Genomic DNA, 17,211 nt, shown 5'->3' with positions numbered 1-17,211 from the left:
TTCCGGGGTATCACAGGCAAGGAATTATTTGATGCTGAAAACTAGGTCATGTTATAATTGTGGGTAGGCAAGACATTGAGCCGAGGAGTGTATCCAGCCTTAGGGAATGAGACAGGGGAATCAGTAGAGGCAGCAGCCTCTGGGGTAACCTAGAGTGTTTGCTATTTGTCAATAAGGTGCAAGGGAAGAAGGTACCTTATCGGTCTTCAATTTATCTGCTGGGGTGAATTATGACATTAGATTACCTCTTTCCCTTGTTATTGTGCGATGTGTTGAGTTTACTCTGTTGCCTCGCTAAAATTTGCGTGTAGCTTCATTTTTTATTACGTGTTGATTGTGGTTTGTTGTGTGATGCATCTCTCATTTTTGTCGTGCTAGAGATTTCTAGCAATTTTGATTATGTGCAATGCTTGTGGTGATGTTGGGAATGGTGTGACTATGGCAAATCTATGCTTGTTGATTGATTTGAAATGGTAGTCATTGTGATTCTTGAGAAGCATGTGTTTCATTATCAGTGTTTTGATTTAGTTACTATTTATAGACATGTTATCCGTATCTTTATACTGCTTTGTGAGCTTAAATTTTGAGACGAAATTTCTTTAAGGAGGGTAAATTGTTATACCTCAAAAATTCGTTTTAGATTTTGGTTAATTTATTGAAATTAGTGATATGTTGGTTTGTGCATTTACTCTTGTTGGTATGGCTTTTCTGAAGTCGTCGATGAAGTATTTGTATTTTGGATTTTTATTTCTCAAAGACTTTTTATGTTTGAGGGGGTCGAGAGTCGACTTTTTATTTGTTGATTCTCAAAAAACTTTCTCCACAAATGTCGTAGAGCACGTTGATACGAGTTCGTAGACACGCGATACACATTTTTTCGAGATTGTATAAAGAAGTTATGGTCAGTAGAAGATTTTCTATTTTTGAAAATTTTCCTATAAATAGAAAAAATTCAAGAAAATATCACAAATTCCAAAACTTACTATTTTTGGAAAGTTTTGTCCCGTTTCTCTCTCTCCAGAAACCCTAACTCGACCGGGATACCGGCCGACCTAACCCGGATAATAGACGACCCAACACGACATTTTCTCCTCGGTCTGGTGACGATAGGCCGCGCTACTGGCCCAGATCAACTCGCCGATGTCTCCTCTTGCTCCATCTGCCACTCATGTCCACCGGTTTACACCGTACAAGGTGGATCGAAGGCTGAAAGTCACGACGGAAATGACCCGATTCTATCTTTGTTTTTTGGCAACCTCACGGCTTGAAACCGATTTGGTTTTGAAGATCCTTGCTTCCTCTTTCAATCTATACAAGTCTTGAAGACCGATTTGAAGTGTAGAGCTCAGGATCATGATTTAAAGTTTCGGCCACCGAAAACTTTCGAGCTTGATCTAGCTTAATCCAGGCCGAATTAGCCTTAGTGGTAGGAATGAAAGGTTGCTCCTCTTGTTGTGCTCTATAAGTTTATCGGAGGTGATTTTGCAGATTTTGAAGTTGGTTGGGTGGCGCGTCCTGCCTTCTTTTGAGTAGTTGTTTGCTCTCTTAGCCTCCGCTCGTCGATAAGAACGTGTAAGTGTGTTTAGTTTTGCCATTGCTCGATCTTTTGGACGAGTTAGGCAGTTTCAGTTCATTCCGTTTTCAATTCGTGAGGATCCAATCGTTGGATTGTCCTTTCTTCTTGTCATTTTGATCCTAGAAGTGTTCCGAAGACCTTGGGTGATCTTAAGTAAACTTTTGTCTCGATTGACAGAACCTTTGGTTTTTAGTTCAAGTATATGTTTCGGACTTTAAACGTTTTGATGCTTTGTTTTACTGAGTTGAGACCGTGTTGCTTAGGTGCCTGACAAGATCATTTTGAGCGGAGTTTTTGTGGTACTGTGCTTATTCTAGTTTTGTGTGAAGACACAATTGAATTTTGAGGTAAGTAAATCTCACATTGGTTTGGGTCATGATTGAGTCTATTTTATTGTTTTATTAGGATTGATTGTTAACTATAAAATCATATTTATCGAAAATAAATATTTGTTTTGAAATATATGAACTTGATTGTTAACAGTTCATGGATAAGTTAAAACGAAGTTTTGTTATAAAATGATTTTCGAGTTTTGAAAATTGTGAACTATAGTTGGTATTAGTGGTATCCCTGAGTGGATGACTACGTGTGTGTGTGTATATATATTTATGTGTCTGGTTGCATTTGAGTCTTGATGTGAAAATAATATGTTTTGCGATTATGATCAATATTATTTGGTGACTTGTTCTTTGAGGAAAACAAATGAGTTTAGAAAAGATTTATGAAAGTATTGACTTTTTATTTTGATTGAAAAAAAAAATTTACTATTATTGTGAGTGTTTTGAGATGTGATTGAACTATTGTCGTTGTACCAATGGAGTGGCTTACGTAGCAGAATGTACATGGTGTCTGGTATGGGGGAACCAGTGTAGTGGCCTGTAGTGGGTTGTCATGACAACAATCTGTGCGGTGATCAATGTAAGTAAGTTTTGTGTAAAATGCGTCGGTTTATTGTTAGATAAAAATGATTGTGTTTGTCGTTGTAGTGACTTATGTTTCTCGTAGTTAAATGCATATTGATTTTGAGATTATTGATTGTTGGTGGCTTTGCACCACTTGGATCTTAAAGTGTCTGATTTTGATGTAATCTCCTGAACTAAATTATACGTAAGGATTACTATATGTTTACAATTGTTTGTTTATATTTCAATCACCTGAACTAAATTATATGCAGGGATTTATCATATGTAGAATTGTATGATTTTAATGTAATCTCCTAAACTAAATTATATGCAAAGATTACCATCTTTTGAATTGTTGATTTTGCAGTGTTCTATTTTGTTGGTTGGAGTTTACTCATACGAGCTTCAAAAGTTTACTGGATTTGTTTGTTACAACCCCGTGTACTATTTGTTTTGTGTAAAATGCGTCGGTTTATTGTTAGATAAAAATGATTGTGTTTGTCGTTGTAGTGACTTATGTTTTTCTCGTAGTTAAATGCATATTGATTTTGAGATTATTGATTGTTGGTGGCTTTGCACCACTTGGATCTTAAAGTGTCTGATTTTGATGTAATCTCCTGAACTAAATTATACGTAAGGATTACTATATGTTTACAATTGTTTGTTTATATTTCAATCACCTGAACTAAATTATATGCAGGGATTTATCATATGTAGAATTGTATGATTTTAATGTAATCTCCTAAACTAAATTATATGCAAAGATTACCATCTTTTGAATTGTTGATTTTGCAGTGTTCTATTTTGTTGGTTGGAGTTTACTCATACGAGCTTCAAAAGTTTACCGGATTTGTTTGTTACAACCCCGTGTACTATTTGTTTTGTGTAAAATGCGTCGGTTTATTGTTAGATAAAAATGATTGTGTTTGTCGTTGCAGTGACTTATGTTTTTCTCGTAGTTAAATGCATATTGATTTTGAGATTATTGATTGTTGGTGGCTTTGCACCACTTGGATCTTAAAGTGTCTGATTTTGATGTAATCTCCTGAATTAAATTATACGTAAGGATTACTATATGTGTTTGGACCCAAAATGAACATTTTGGCCTGACAAGACGTGTCTTGGAGAAATTGAGCCAATGTCAGTGGCTCAAGCTATATATTGTCGACAGGGTAAAGCTATGGTATGTTAACATTTCTCATACATCAACTATTTTTACCACTTTAAAGACTCATGTTACCACTTTGAGGACTAATATTACTATTTTGAGGACTCATATGGTAAACTAAGAAAATTTACCACTTTAAGGACTCATGTTACCACTTTGAGGACTAATATTACTATTTTGAGGTCTCATGTAGTAACTAAGAAAATTTACCACTTTAAGGACTCATGTTACCACTTTGAGGACTAATATTACTATTTTGAGGACTCATTTTACAACTTTTAAGGCAATTGTATGCATGTCATACGTTAACATATTGTAGAATTTTCCTTGTCGACAAGCTCGAAATATATATTTAGAGGCTAAATAAAGCCTACTATGGAAGTATGACAAGTCAACTTTAGCATATTTTCCTACTTCGGCTAGGAAAAACCGAGCTAGACAAGGAAGGAGGGGTGGCAGACTAACCAAATGAAATCGAAATGTGCTGAAACTTTCCAGATCCATTCTAGACAGCCCAAGGATCATTTCTTATGAAGAGTGCAAGAGCTTTTTTTGAGTGGAAGGCCTTCAAACAATCAGCCCAATTTTCTACAGAAGCAAAACTGGAAAACTGGACCTGTAAGAGGTCCAGCAGCATTTTCGGCCCAACCACATGGAAGGGAGCTCTGAAATTTGGTCAGCATGATCTAGATTCATAGTGGAACATTTTTTATGAAGACATCATGGCCAGAATCTGAATTTCTGATGGAGATATACATGAAGGAATAAAGGAGCCGAAAGTGCTTCCTTATCTCCCAAATTCATCATTCCTATTAGTGCTCCACCTCCATCTCCACCTCCCTTATCTCCCAAATTCATCATTCCTATTAGTGCTCCACCTACACCTCCACCTCCCTTATCTCCAATTAGTGCTCCACTTTCATTTGTTTAATGCCAAAGTAGTTGGCATGGTAGCCTATAAATAGAGGTTACATTGAAACACAAAAGACACATTCACATTCAACAACAACATCTCTAAGATGATCTAAGTTCTCTCTAGAGCAAACCTCTCTAAGAGCAACTCCTCTCCTTCTCTTTCTCTTACCGGTGATCATACTCCTAGTCCTAGTCTTCTCAGAAGCCGACTTTCAGTGCCACCAAACCCTCTGTCAACGTGCTTCGGTCCTAGTCTCCTCGGGAGCCGACGGTAGTGTCGCGACCACAACGGTTACAGAACCAGCCAAGCAAGGGTAACGCCCTAGCAACCCAGCCAAGCTAAAGTCACGCTTTAGCAAGTTCTCTCTACTTCCCGGTGGTTCTCGCTCTGCTCGATCTACAACATTGAGTATCGATTTGGTGACGCAAGAAGATTAGCAAAAGTCCTCACCACGAGGCACAAAGAATCCCACGACGAGGTTGGTACTCTCCTCGTCCACAATTGCTTGAAAGAAGTCAGGTCAAGGGACACCCCCGACGACCGCACCCGAACGGTGCTGGAACGCCCGCGCAGAAAAGAGACTGTTGACCAGCTGCAGCAAAATTGGAGCCAAACATTTTGGCACGCCCAGTGGGACAAGGTTAGAATTTTTTTTTTCTTGAAGACATTCAACCACCGGCCTTCAAAACAAACATTTTGGCACGCCCAGTGGGACTACATCAAAAGTTTTTCTCTTGAAGCACATTCAACCACCGGGCTTCAAAACAAACATTTTGGCACGCCCAGTGGGACTACATCAAAAGTTTTTCTCTTGAAGCACATTCAACCACCGGGCTTCAAAACAAACATTTTGGCACGCCCAGTGGGACTATACTAGAGTCTTTTTTCGTCATCATTGAGATGCCAGGGGAAAATCTTTACCAAAAGAAATTCCTAAAGTGAATTGATGGACAATGTTGCCACCATTGGCGATACCGCCATTAATGATGAGTTTATGCCTATTCCCATCCCAGAGGGGGCAAGCATTGATGAACAGCTCGCGATCATCATGGCCAACATCGAGAGGAATAAAGAAAAGCAAGCCAGGGACATGGCCATTTTGATCGCAAAAACAAAGCAGAGGTTTCGCGATTGGGACCTAGAAATTGAGCAGAACGCTCGAGAAGAGGTCATTTATGAGGCTGATTTGCCTATAGGTGGCAATCAACCTAATGGCCTCACTGGTGAATCACAGCCTTACATAGAGGCTACTTATGGAGAACGTCATCAACAAGATTGTTCTTCAGACAAGAAAATTGTCTCTGAACAAATATCTGATGTCTCCACTGATCAAGCCAAATATGTGGCTACTGATCAGATGCATGGGGGGCAAGATATGACCCATGATCATCCCTTTGATCAAGAGAAGTTGGCGACAGTTGGCGACAAAGCCGATCTTGGGACACCGTCATCTCCCAAATTACAATTGAAGATCATGCCTCGTCAACCAACAAAGATACTTGGGGGGCAAGATGACTCCTCTCACGAGCCAAATTCCTCCAAATTCTTCAACGAGAAGTATCTTTGTTCTTTTCCTACAAGCTCTCACAGGAGGGATTTTTACCCTACCAATTTTGATACATCGGAGCTTGGAATGAAGCATAGATGGCCTCCCCCGTGGTCTTCTAGAGGTTAGCCAAACATGGTGCTGCTAGCTTCTTTCTTTCTTTGCTTTTAATTTTCTGTTAATTTTTTCGTTTCTAGTTTTCTTTTCATTAAAAAAAAAAAAATCAGTTAAAAAAATTAAAAAAAAAAAATATATACAAAAATACAAAAAGAGTTTCAAATTTGTGCGTCGCGGAGGATGCAAAAAAAATTGTGTTCTTGCCTAATAGTGGCTGGAACTTGCTAATATACTTAAGAGGCCATTGGTATTGGTCTGGGCACATATACAAGAGGCATTTAATATGCCTAGTATGGTATTAGCAGTGGAGGAGGTCAAATCAATATTTTTGCCAATAATTGTGGCTAAAGCTGGGTTGCGAATTGTTGGCAGCGAAGTGGTTTTAATTACATGGCCTCGCAAAGGATGGTTCGCGAAGGAAGACTGGCGATTAATATATGTATGCTCACTATGTATAATTAAGAGGGAGAGAGGCTACTGTTCAAGTAATTTTAGTCAAGCCAATACAAGTGGCTTTGGAGCAACGACATTATAAGAGGAGTGCTGATTCAAGACCTCTTCAGTCAAGACGAGGACCTTTGACTTCGAGGTCTGGGGGGCAATGTTTGGACCCAAAATGAACATTTTGGCCTGACAAGGCATGTGTTGGAGAAATTGAGCCAATGTCAGTGGCTCAAGCTATATATTGTCGACAAGCTCGAAATATATATTTAGAGGCTAAATAAAACCTACTATGGAAGCATGGAAGCATGAAAAGTTAACTTTAGCACATTTTCCTACTTCGGCTAGGAGAAACCGAGCTAAACAAGAAAGGAGGGGCGGCAGACTAACCAAATGAAATCAAAATGTGCTGAAACTTTCCAGATCCATTCTAGACAGCCCAAGGATCATTTCTTATGAAGAGTGCAAGAGCTTTTTTTGAGTGGAAGGCCTTCAAACAATCAGCCCAATTTTCTACAGAAGCAAAACTGGAAAACTGGACCTATAAGAGGTCCAGCAGCATTTTCGGCCCAACCACATGGAATAAAAATCTGAAAATTTTTTAGGATGATCTACACTCATAGTGGAACATTTCATATGAAGAAGTCGAAGGCATATAATGAAGTCTTGTTGGAGAAATAATTGAAGGAATAAAGGGGCAGAAACTGACCTAAAACCAGCGCAATATTCACATGTTCATGTTTCCTACCCACATGAAGAAAGCTAGATGCTTTTCTCTTTTTCCTTGGATATATTTTTCTTCTACAATCTCATTAATAGATCATCACCACTTCCATGTTGCTGCACCTTCATGCTTTGCTTTCATTTCATCTTTTCTCTATCTTTTCCATATTTTACAAGTGAACTTAGATCTACTTTCATTATTTTTCTTCCACTCATCATTTCACTCTTCTTTTTCTTCCCTATATAAACACCTTCTCCTCTCATTCACAACACATTCACATACAACAACAACATCTCTAAGATGATCTAAGTTCTCTCTAGAGCAAACCTCTCTAAGAGCAACTCCTCTCCTTCTCTTTCTCTTAGCGGTGATCACACTCTTAGTCCTAGTCTTCTCAGAAGCCGACTTTCAGTGCCACCAAACCCTCTGTCAACGTGCTTCGGTCCTAGTCTCCTCGGGAGCCGACGGTAGTGCCGCGACCACAACGGTTACAGAACCAACCAAGCAAGGGTAACGCCCTAGCAACCCAGCCAAGCTAAAGTCACGCTTTAGCAAGTTCTCTCTACTTCCCGGTGGTTCTCGCTCTGCTCGATCTACAACATCGAGTATCGATTGTGATTTTCAAGAAGCTCAGCAAAAGTCCTCGCCACGAGGCAGAAAGAATCCCACGACGAGGTTGGTGCTCTCCTCGTCCACAATTGCTTGAAAGAAGTCAGGTCAAGGGACACCCCCGACGACCGCACCCGAACGGTGCTGGCACGCCCGCGCAAGAAAAGAGACTGTTGACCAGCTGCAGCAAAATTGGAGCCAAACAATATGTTTACAATTGTTTGTTTATATTTCAATCACCTGAACTAAATTATATGCAGGGATTTATCATATGTAGAATTGTATGATTTTAATGTAATCTCCTAAACTAAATTATATGCAAAGATTACCATCTTTTGAATTGTTGATTTTGCAGTGTTCTATTTTGTTGGTTGGAGTTTACTCATACGAGCTTCAAAAGTTTACCGGATTTGTTTGTTACAACCCTGTGTACTATTTGTTTTGTGTAAAATGCGTCGGTTTATTGTTAGATAAAAATGATTGTGTTTGTCGTTGTAGTGACTTATGTTTTTCTCGTAGTTAAATGCATATTGATTTTGAGATTATTGATTGTTGGTGGCTTTGCACCACTTGGATCTTAAAGTGTCTGATTTTGATGTAATCTCCTGAACTAAATTATACGTAAGGATTACTATATGTTTACAATTGTTTGTTTATATTTCAATCACCTGAACTAAATTATATGCAGGGATTTATCATATGTAGAATTGTATGATTTTAATGTAATCTCCTAAACTAAATTATATGCAAAGATTACCATCTTTTGAATTGTTGATTTTGCAGTGTTCTATTTTGTTGGTTGGAGTTTACTCATACGAGCTTCAAAAGTTTACCGGATTTGTTTGTTACAACCCCGTGTACTATTTGTTTTGTGTAAAATGCGTCGGTTTATTGTTAGATAAAAATGATTGTGTTTGTCGTTGTAGTGACTTATGTTTTTCTCGTAGTTAAATGCATATTGATTTTGAGATTATTGATTGTTGGTGGCTTTGCACCACTTGGATCTTAAAGTGTCTGATTTTGATGTAATCGCCTGAACTAAATTATACGTAAGGATTACTATATGTTTACAATTGTTTGTTTATATTTCAATCACCTGAACTAAATTATATGCAGGGATTTATCATATGTAGAATTGTATGATTTTAATGTAATCTCCTAAACTAAATTATATGCAAAGATTACCATCTTTTGAATTGTTGATTTTGCAGTGTTCTATTTTGTTGGTTGGAGTTTACTCATACGAGCTTCAAAAGTTTACCGGATTTGTTTGTTACAACCCTGTGTACTATTTGATAGTGTAGAGGTTAATCCTGCAGGTCAGAGTAATCATAACTGAAGTCAAAATCTTGCGGTCGTTGTTGTAGGTGTTGGAAGCTTGTTTTGTTGCTTTGTTCTTTTTAGACTTCCATTTTGTAGTAAACTTTGAGGGAGCGTTTACTTATTATTTTGGTAACGCAATTTAATTCGTAAACTTTGTCTAATGTAATATATGACTCTAAAGAACTAATCTGTATTGACATTGTGAGTTCATGACTCGTTGTACACTAGTTTAAAAGAAAAAAATTTCCTAGTATTTAGGGTCGGTCTAAATCATCACGCCACGTTTACTTTGTCATTCTTATTTTTTTTGTTATTTGTGTTGAAAAATTGGGGTGTGACAAACTCACACTTCTCTTCTTAGTTCATTTCCTACTAATTCTCATTGGAATATGATCGGGAGCAATGTAGAGAGCTTTAGGTATCCACGAGAAATTTTGTGAGCCTCATAAACATAAGCTAGCTTTGTTCTCAATTCAATTAAGGGTATGGTTCTTACCTCTGTATAAACATTAGATCAAAGAGCAGTTGTTTAATGGGAGTGCCCAAAGAGAGTGTAGAAGTCTGGGAGCAAGGTTGTACCGAAGAAGTAAAGAATTAATTTCTTTCCATGAATAAGATTCCATGTGAAAACTGGATGGTTACCTAAAGCTTGGATAGACAAATGTTGAAGACTCTTTAAGGTTAACTATTTATTTATATGAAAAGTTAATGCGCACAATAGAACCAAAACAAGATTGAATTTATGAATTATTTGTATAATTTTGAGGAGACATTGGTGTCAAAATATTTTGAACACTTCAGATCACAGACAAAAGTAACTTGGCACCATAGTTGAAGCTAACTCAATAGATATAACTCAGAACACATTCAAATTACAGAAACAGACTACTGTATGCAAGGATACAATCCTCACCTGAGCGATGTTATTTCCGATTAGTATCATATGATAACTCCATGTTCTTCAAGAGTGTAAAGGCTGGATACAGAAAAAAGAAACAGCATAAGAACATATAGGTGGGTATGCCTGTATAATTTTCCAGTGGAAATCTATAATTCAAATCCAAGTATGTGTTGGAACCATCTTTCAACTCTCATTAACCATAAGAAAAAGGAAAACAATGGTCAATTACAATAGCCATACTCCAACGCCAAATTTCTGTTCGAAGTGTAATAAGAAGTTCATGCATATAGCTGTCCATTAGACCCAAAAAAAAAAAAAAAAAAATTAATTTCAGTTTACCCTCCTGAGGTTTGGGGGTGTCATCATGTTACCCCCTCGACTCTCAATTTTGACTTTTTACCCCCCAAACTTTTCAATTTCAGTCAGTCATGTCCAATTTCTCAGATTCCGTCCAAATTGGACATTAATTCTGACTATCTAACCCACTTTGAAGCCTTTTAAGGACACATGAGTTTTTTTTTTATCTTGAAATGACCATAAAAGGCTTCAAAGTGGATTAGATCGTTAGAATTAACGTCTAATTTGGAAGGAATCTGAGAAATTGGACATGACTGACTGAAATTGAAAAGTTTGGGGGGTAAAAGATCAAAATTGAGAGTCGAGGGGTGACATCATGTCACCCCCAAACCTCAGGAGGGTAAACTGAAATTAATCCAAAAAAAAAAAACATAACTATAATTATAAACTACTTGGATGCAAGGCTATAACACTGATGAAATTCAAAACCCAAGAGGACCATTGCACATCTTGAGTGTTAACGTTCAAGATGACCAATCCAAGATGTGCTGGAATAGAAACTCATCACACCTGAACCCCAATACAAAAACAATTAGAAACCCACCACAGCTAAAATTATCCAGTGACAGGAAAAAAGACACATTACCAGAGATCGATGAAATAAAAACTATCACCTAAATCTGCTAAAAGGGGATACAATAATATAATTTAAAGAAGAATTAACAATTCGAAACTAACAAACACTGAGAATTTAGAAATAGGAAAACATAATATGAATCGGATTTATGCCTATTCCAAAATAATTAGCCAATATTTTCCTCAATTCAAAACTTCGATTCATATCGTTAACCCAAGTTATCTTTTTAACTTTATATTTATTAATTAGATTCCTCAAAAAGCTATCACATCACAACATACGAAACTAAAGAAACCGATCGTTGAATGAGAAGATTAAATTTTTTTTTTCATGGCCAAAATATTATCCGCTCTCAATTTTGTTTCAACACCGATCCACTCAGTCAACTACTATGACCTCATATATAATATAAATGGTAGCCCCATGAGGGTGGTGTAATGTGTGCATTTCGTGATGGCCTCCAGAAAGCACTTGAAAATGGGTTAAGGTCAGGTTTTAGGGAAGGTGGAGGTCAACTTTGGAGTCACCTTCACTTAATCGGAAAGCCTACTCGACTACTCAAACAAGTGGAAGCCTACCATTTGACTGAAGGTGAGATTGAATCAAAATTCTCGGTCAGCACAAGGCATGTATCAGAGAGAGACTGAGCTATAAGAATGACACTATTCTATACCATTTACATAAAGCACTACATACTACTTTTACAGAATACGCCTTCATATATGAAGAAATCGAGATTTTAATCAACTTGAAACATTTATTTTGATTTCTTGAATAAACAAAAACTTCATATTCTGTCAAAACTAACAACTATCTGCACTCTGCAGAGCTCTGATTATTAGAATCATCAGCAATGTTAGATTGATCTGTGGACTGGCAAGGTGCTGTATCATTTAACCCGATTTCTGAAGCAGTATCAGCATCGCCATATTCAGATGCAGATCTAGTATCCATCTCCTTTTCAAGAGAGTCAAGTTGCACACACTCAGCAACTTCACTGTTATAATTTTCCATATCCTGACTCCTACTACTTGACAATGACAAGTCTTCTTTCTTCACAACGTTGAACACAATCCCGTTATGTATCCTTTCCGGCTGCAAAAGATCACCTGCTGTCACCATAATGCTAGAACCGTTTACTGAAGCCACACTCGAGAAATCCCTCTTATCAAATTTTGTGCTGTCAGGGCTACGGTCTGGTGTGGTCCCCCTTGGGCTGTGATAGTATTGATTACTGCCCCCCAACTGAAGCGTCGCAACTGAGTTAGGATTAACCAACAAACCTCTGTTCAGTTCAGCATCAACGTCCAAGTTTTGGACAAAGTCGATGAATTTAGTTGCTGATGTCGTCCTCATCAAGGGTCCACCGGATCTTGTCCAAGAATTTAAATCGGCACTCTCAGATTCGCTGTCACTTCCATGACCATCATGTATGTTACGGTGGGTATGGAAGATTTTACCACTGGTGGATGGACCAACTCCATGATGGAATGAGGAACCAGTATCTCCAAGGAGGTCTTCTTCAAGGGAACCACTAGAATTCTCACGAGCAATGCAATTCCAAGATGGAATTCTTCTTGATGCACTGAACCTGACCGTGCTAGGTAGGCCATGAGAAGAAGCAGCAGCTCTTTCAGCACTCCTTTTCAGTCTACGCATGTGATTGAGAATAACAACAGACTCATCAAGAGCAAGCTCAATGCCACAGTTTGCTTTTATGGCTGATAGTTTCTCCCAAGTGCACCGTCTACCTTGGTTAGCTGCCTTTTGAAGCTCAACATATGTTGGGTTTTGTATAATTTTTGAATACTAATAAGGAAAAAAGAAGAAGAGGTTATCAGTCTCTCTCAATACTAGCAATTGGTCCACATGATAAAAGAGAAAAAAGAGATCTTCAAATATTCCAAAACAAAACTTTGTAGCACTTGACTTTGTTCAATTTAATCAATCCTAATTAAAAATCAAATAATTTAAAAATATTTTTAAGCAAGAACAACAAATTAAGATTCCCTTAAAATGAAGCCTAAGCCTAAAGATTAAGATCCCCTTGGTCTTCTCTTTCTTCATTCAATAAATTCTAATGATATTTAAATTCTAATGATATTTAGCCAGGAAAAAGAAAAGAAAAAAATAAGCCTAATTCACTAGTACTGACTAGCTGAAATGTTGTCTATAATTATCTGTTTATCCTCCATTTACCTGAGCTAGTGTGGCAGGCATCACAACAGTAACATCACCCTCCCAATCTTGAGCAAACAGCTTTGCAAGTCCACCTAATGGAAAACCAAGTTCCAGGATCTGGTTACATCTATGTTTAACCTCCATCTCAACAAGATGAGCAAGCTACACAATCCATATACTAAAATGAATTAATTTTATCTCATCAGAATGTTAAAACCAACAAATAGTATAACAGTAATCCATCAATAATAACCACCACCAATGGACAAGTACAGACAAGCATTTTTTTTTTTTTTTGAGACAACAGACAAACAATTCAGCATATGTTGTTGTCGAAAGTATCTCCCAGAGTGGGATGGTCTTGCATAGCAATTTATAAGATCTTGGGCCTCTTCACCCATTGCCATTAAGTTTTGATTTGGATGCTCCAATTTCTACAGTTCCTATTCTTGCAATGAGGTGCTTATTGATTAACTAAGATGAAAGACTAATTCAAATCTTATCAACAGTAACCTTGCCAAAGCCATGGGACCTGGAGTCCCAAAAGATGTAGCCTGATCTTCGCTTTTAAAGAAACATTTTCTATGTCATTAATTCTCACCACGAGTTTAAACTAATTGGATTTCTCTAACTGAAGCTCTAATGACATGTTGACAAAGCAGTCGAGAACGGCATCAGCTGTTATACACCAGCTACTAGAAAACACTTTTTTAAGAAGCAGGGGGGTGAACAAGCAATGATACAGAAAAACAAGAACTGCACCCAGGACATAAATGGAAAATTTTGGTGCATCACATTTCAAGCAACATTCTGCCCAAGTTGTGGTTCAAAGTGATATACAAGTTGACTATTAAGAATTGGCCTCCAACTTGTTGTGAACATAAGCAGATTATTATTAATTTACTATTGTATTATTTCAGCTAAAGATTATAATTCAAACAGGTGGAAGAGGATAATGAAGGGAAGAAGAAGAAGAAGAAAAGGAAGCAGTAATAAGGAAAGATCATGTTGAAAAGGCTACAGCCATTGATACTTCTAATGAGTGAACTAAAGCTACACAAACAGAACACGAACCGTTGGACAAAGACAATAGATATAAAAAGAACTAAAGTGAGGTTCATAGATACATACCTTGGCAGCAAAGTTGCCTCCACAAGCTCTCACAAATTCCTTTAGTCTTAATAATGGTGCAATATGAGGATTTGCCTGACTGACTATAAAATGATTAACGTTGAACAATTCTTTTAGCTGCATCATAGGTAAATCAATCTCCAAGCTACCATCCCGCCACCTGCGCACTGGCATTGTCCCTGCCTCTGGACCCAAATTAAATGGAGGATGATAAGGAACAATCTCACCACTTCTATCTTTCGCCATTAGCTCCTGGGCCTCAAAAAGGCCTGGGAAAGCACAAGAAGCTGTCACTGCACTCCATATAACAACATGAGGTGAAGTCAAGTAGTTAAGGCATCTAGGTGGCTCATGCTTCCTTGGGGAGCAAACAGTTATCCCAAGAATTCGACCTGTCATGTCATAAGCTTCTTGAAATGTTAGATTACTGGTTAAATGCCTTAACATCATTTGCAACTGCCTGATCTCATGGACAGCTCCACGAGTCATGACCCTCTTCACAACTGTAAAAATCCCACCCATCTGATCAAAAAACTGCAACGAGTGCCAAGAATCCTCAAAAAAACTTTGCAGCTCTGGCCAAGACCTAGTGGCAACAACAGAACACATAATGGACCCCACACTAGAACCAGCAATTATTCTCGGCATAAGCTTATGTTCCACCAGCGTTTTAACTACACCGACATGAAACGATCCAAGAGAAGCACCCCCACTCAAGAGCAAGGCAGTTCTCCCAAAAGCGTGTCTTGTTTCATGCATGAAAGCAAGCTTCTCTTCCAATGAGAGCTCTTCTGAGTCTGAATCGCAAACCATTCTCAACTGAGTTGAGACCTCATCAATATATTCCTTTATAAGTTTGGGCACATGAAGTCTCCCCTTGTGAAGCTCAGGGTTGCACATGTTACCCAGATTTCTAACAAGATCTGCTCGCATACAGAATATTATATCTCGGAGAGAACCCTCTTCACGACGGTGGTGGAGTTCTTGAAGCTTGTTCTTAACCACTTCTTCATCATAAAGGTCTGATTCATTCATCTTTGGGGTCTCCTTATCAAGCATTTTAGCAGCATGAGCCCACTCCTCATATGTCAATGCAGTCCTCATCATATTTCTCCAAAATTTCCTCCGATAAGCCATTTCAGCCTTCACTTTAACATTTGTGTATCGTTTCAACAGAAAGGCGATGATTGTCACCATTGCCAATATCCCTTGCGGGTTTCGAGGATGCAACCATGAGAACATAGGAGCCAAAAAGTCCCTGAATCTAAAGACGAGGCTAAACAACATATGAAAGATTTGATGTCTCAAATGCGACATTGACTTGCAGAACAAAACCCGGAAAGCAATGGTCCGACCAACAAAGGTTGAAGGTCCAATAGGAAATGGATCAACACTGGCTTCATTACTTATATCCATGACTTTGGAATAAGCAGAATGTATGTATTTGTATCTTTGAGGGAAAGGTCAGTATCCTAGATCAACAAAGCTGAAGAGCTCTACTAACATACAAATCAGTTTTAGCTCTCCAAGTTTACAAAAGAATGAGAAAGACAATTGAATGGCCTCTATGAACCTAAATTGAACAATTGCAAAGGAGCAAAAGATTCCAGAATCTCAATGATCAGATATTTCTAAATTCTTGAACCTTCAGGTCAATTGAAACAAGACGGTACCCAACAAATGAAACAAGAAAACCACTATTTGCACATGAAACATTTTCCAACCTCTTTGAAGCTTTCCAAGTCCCAGCAGAGAAACTTGACCCCAAATCCGCAATTTGCAAGACCCACCAGCTCAACAGCTAGGTGGGTTTCCCCAACCAATCCTTGAAGAACCCCAGAATTTGAAAACCCAACTGGGTTTTACCAAACACAAATTGGGAGAAAAATGGGTTCTTAGTACCTACAAAGAGAAACCCAGAATAATGAGATTCCAGGTCTGCTTAGAAAGGAAGGCGCGAGTTATTAAATAAACGAAAACCAATACAATACCAACAAATAGAAATTGGATTTATGGGGAAGTGTGAAAGGATAACGATATGGATATCGATATGGTGGTGACGCCGCTTTGATTGATCTGATACGATTGGGAATATGAAATTGGGATTGGGATATTGGGAAATTAAGAAAAGGAGGATAAGGTGGCAGAGAGACTACTCCGCAACCCATCCGACAATCTCAATGTTGGAACTTTCCATTTATATATCTATTTAAAGAAAGTAGCAACCAATTTGGAACGCCACACGGAACTAAAATGTTGGTTTGATTTCAAACCAGAGTTTTGGAGTAGACGAGACCACAATTGGTTGCTTACAAGCTAAAATCACCTGGCGTGATAATCCTACGGGCCAACCCGAACCCGTCCCAATCAAACTCAATTTATTTTTTTTACAAATAGAAATTCGTTTTTTTTTTTTTAATTGAAAATAGGAATTTGTTTTTTTTTTTTTTTGAAAAGGGTTTGGAACCCAGCCTAGCTGGGAGGCTCAGCCCCACGCCCGGTTCCATTTATTGAATTAAAATTTTGCATCGGGGGGGGACATAAAACCTGAACCCCGAGCTACAGAATTACTATTACAATAATCCTCGTAGAGAACATCCTGAATAATAGCAGGAGTCTCATCTAATCATACATCATCAATAGAAAATAAACTAGCAAGGTGCGCTAGCCTATCAGCTGTACCAGTGCTTTCTATTTTAGCTAGTTTTGAATTTATATTATTTTTTAAATGAAGATTAAATA

General features: G+C 38.0%; 1 protein-coding gene across 3 annotated transcripts; it reads right to left on the bottom strand.

Annotated features, from left to right (window-relative positions):
- Positions 1-11,787: 11,787 nt before the first annotated feature.
- On the bottom strand, positions 11,788-16,751 carry LOC133724707 (triacylglycerol lipase SDP1). Of its 3 annotated transcripts, none has more exons than XM_062151530.1 (4): positions 16,461-16,751; positions 14,470-16,371; positions 13,357-13,500; positions 11,788-12,966 (listed from the first exon to the last, which is right to left on the bottom strand). In XM_062151530.1, the coding sequence occupies exons 2-4, from the start codon at positions 15,883-15,885 to the stop codon at positions 11,968-11,970; spliced, it is 2,559 nt and encodes an 852-aa protein (XP_062007514.1). In that variant the 5' UTR covers positions 15,886-16,371; positions 16,461-16,751; the 3' UTR covers positions 11,788-11,967. The 3 variants fall into 3 exon arrangements, with proteins under 3 accessions (XP_062007514.1, XP_062007515.1, XP_062007513.1); XM_062151531.1 differs by having other exon boundaries at positions 16,465-16,751; XM_062151529.1 differs by having other exon boundaries at positions 14,470-16,751.
- Positions 16,752-17,211: the final 460 nt, after the last annotated feature.

Source organism: Rosa rugosa, chromosome 1, assembly GCF_958449725.1.
Source record: "Rosa rugosa chromosome 1, drRosRugo1.1, whole genome shotgun sequence".
NCBI lineage: Eukaryota > Viridiplantae > Streptophyta > Magnoliopsida > Rosales > Rosaceae > Rosa > Rosa rugosa.
This window is presented reverse-complemented; position numbering and strand designations above follow the sequence as displayed.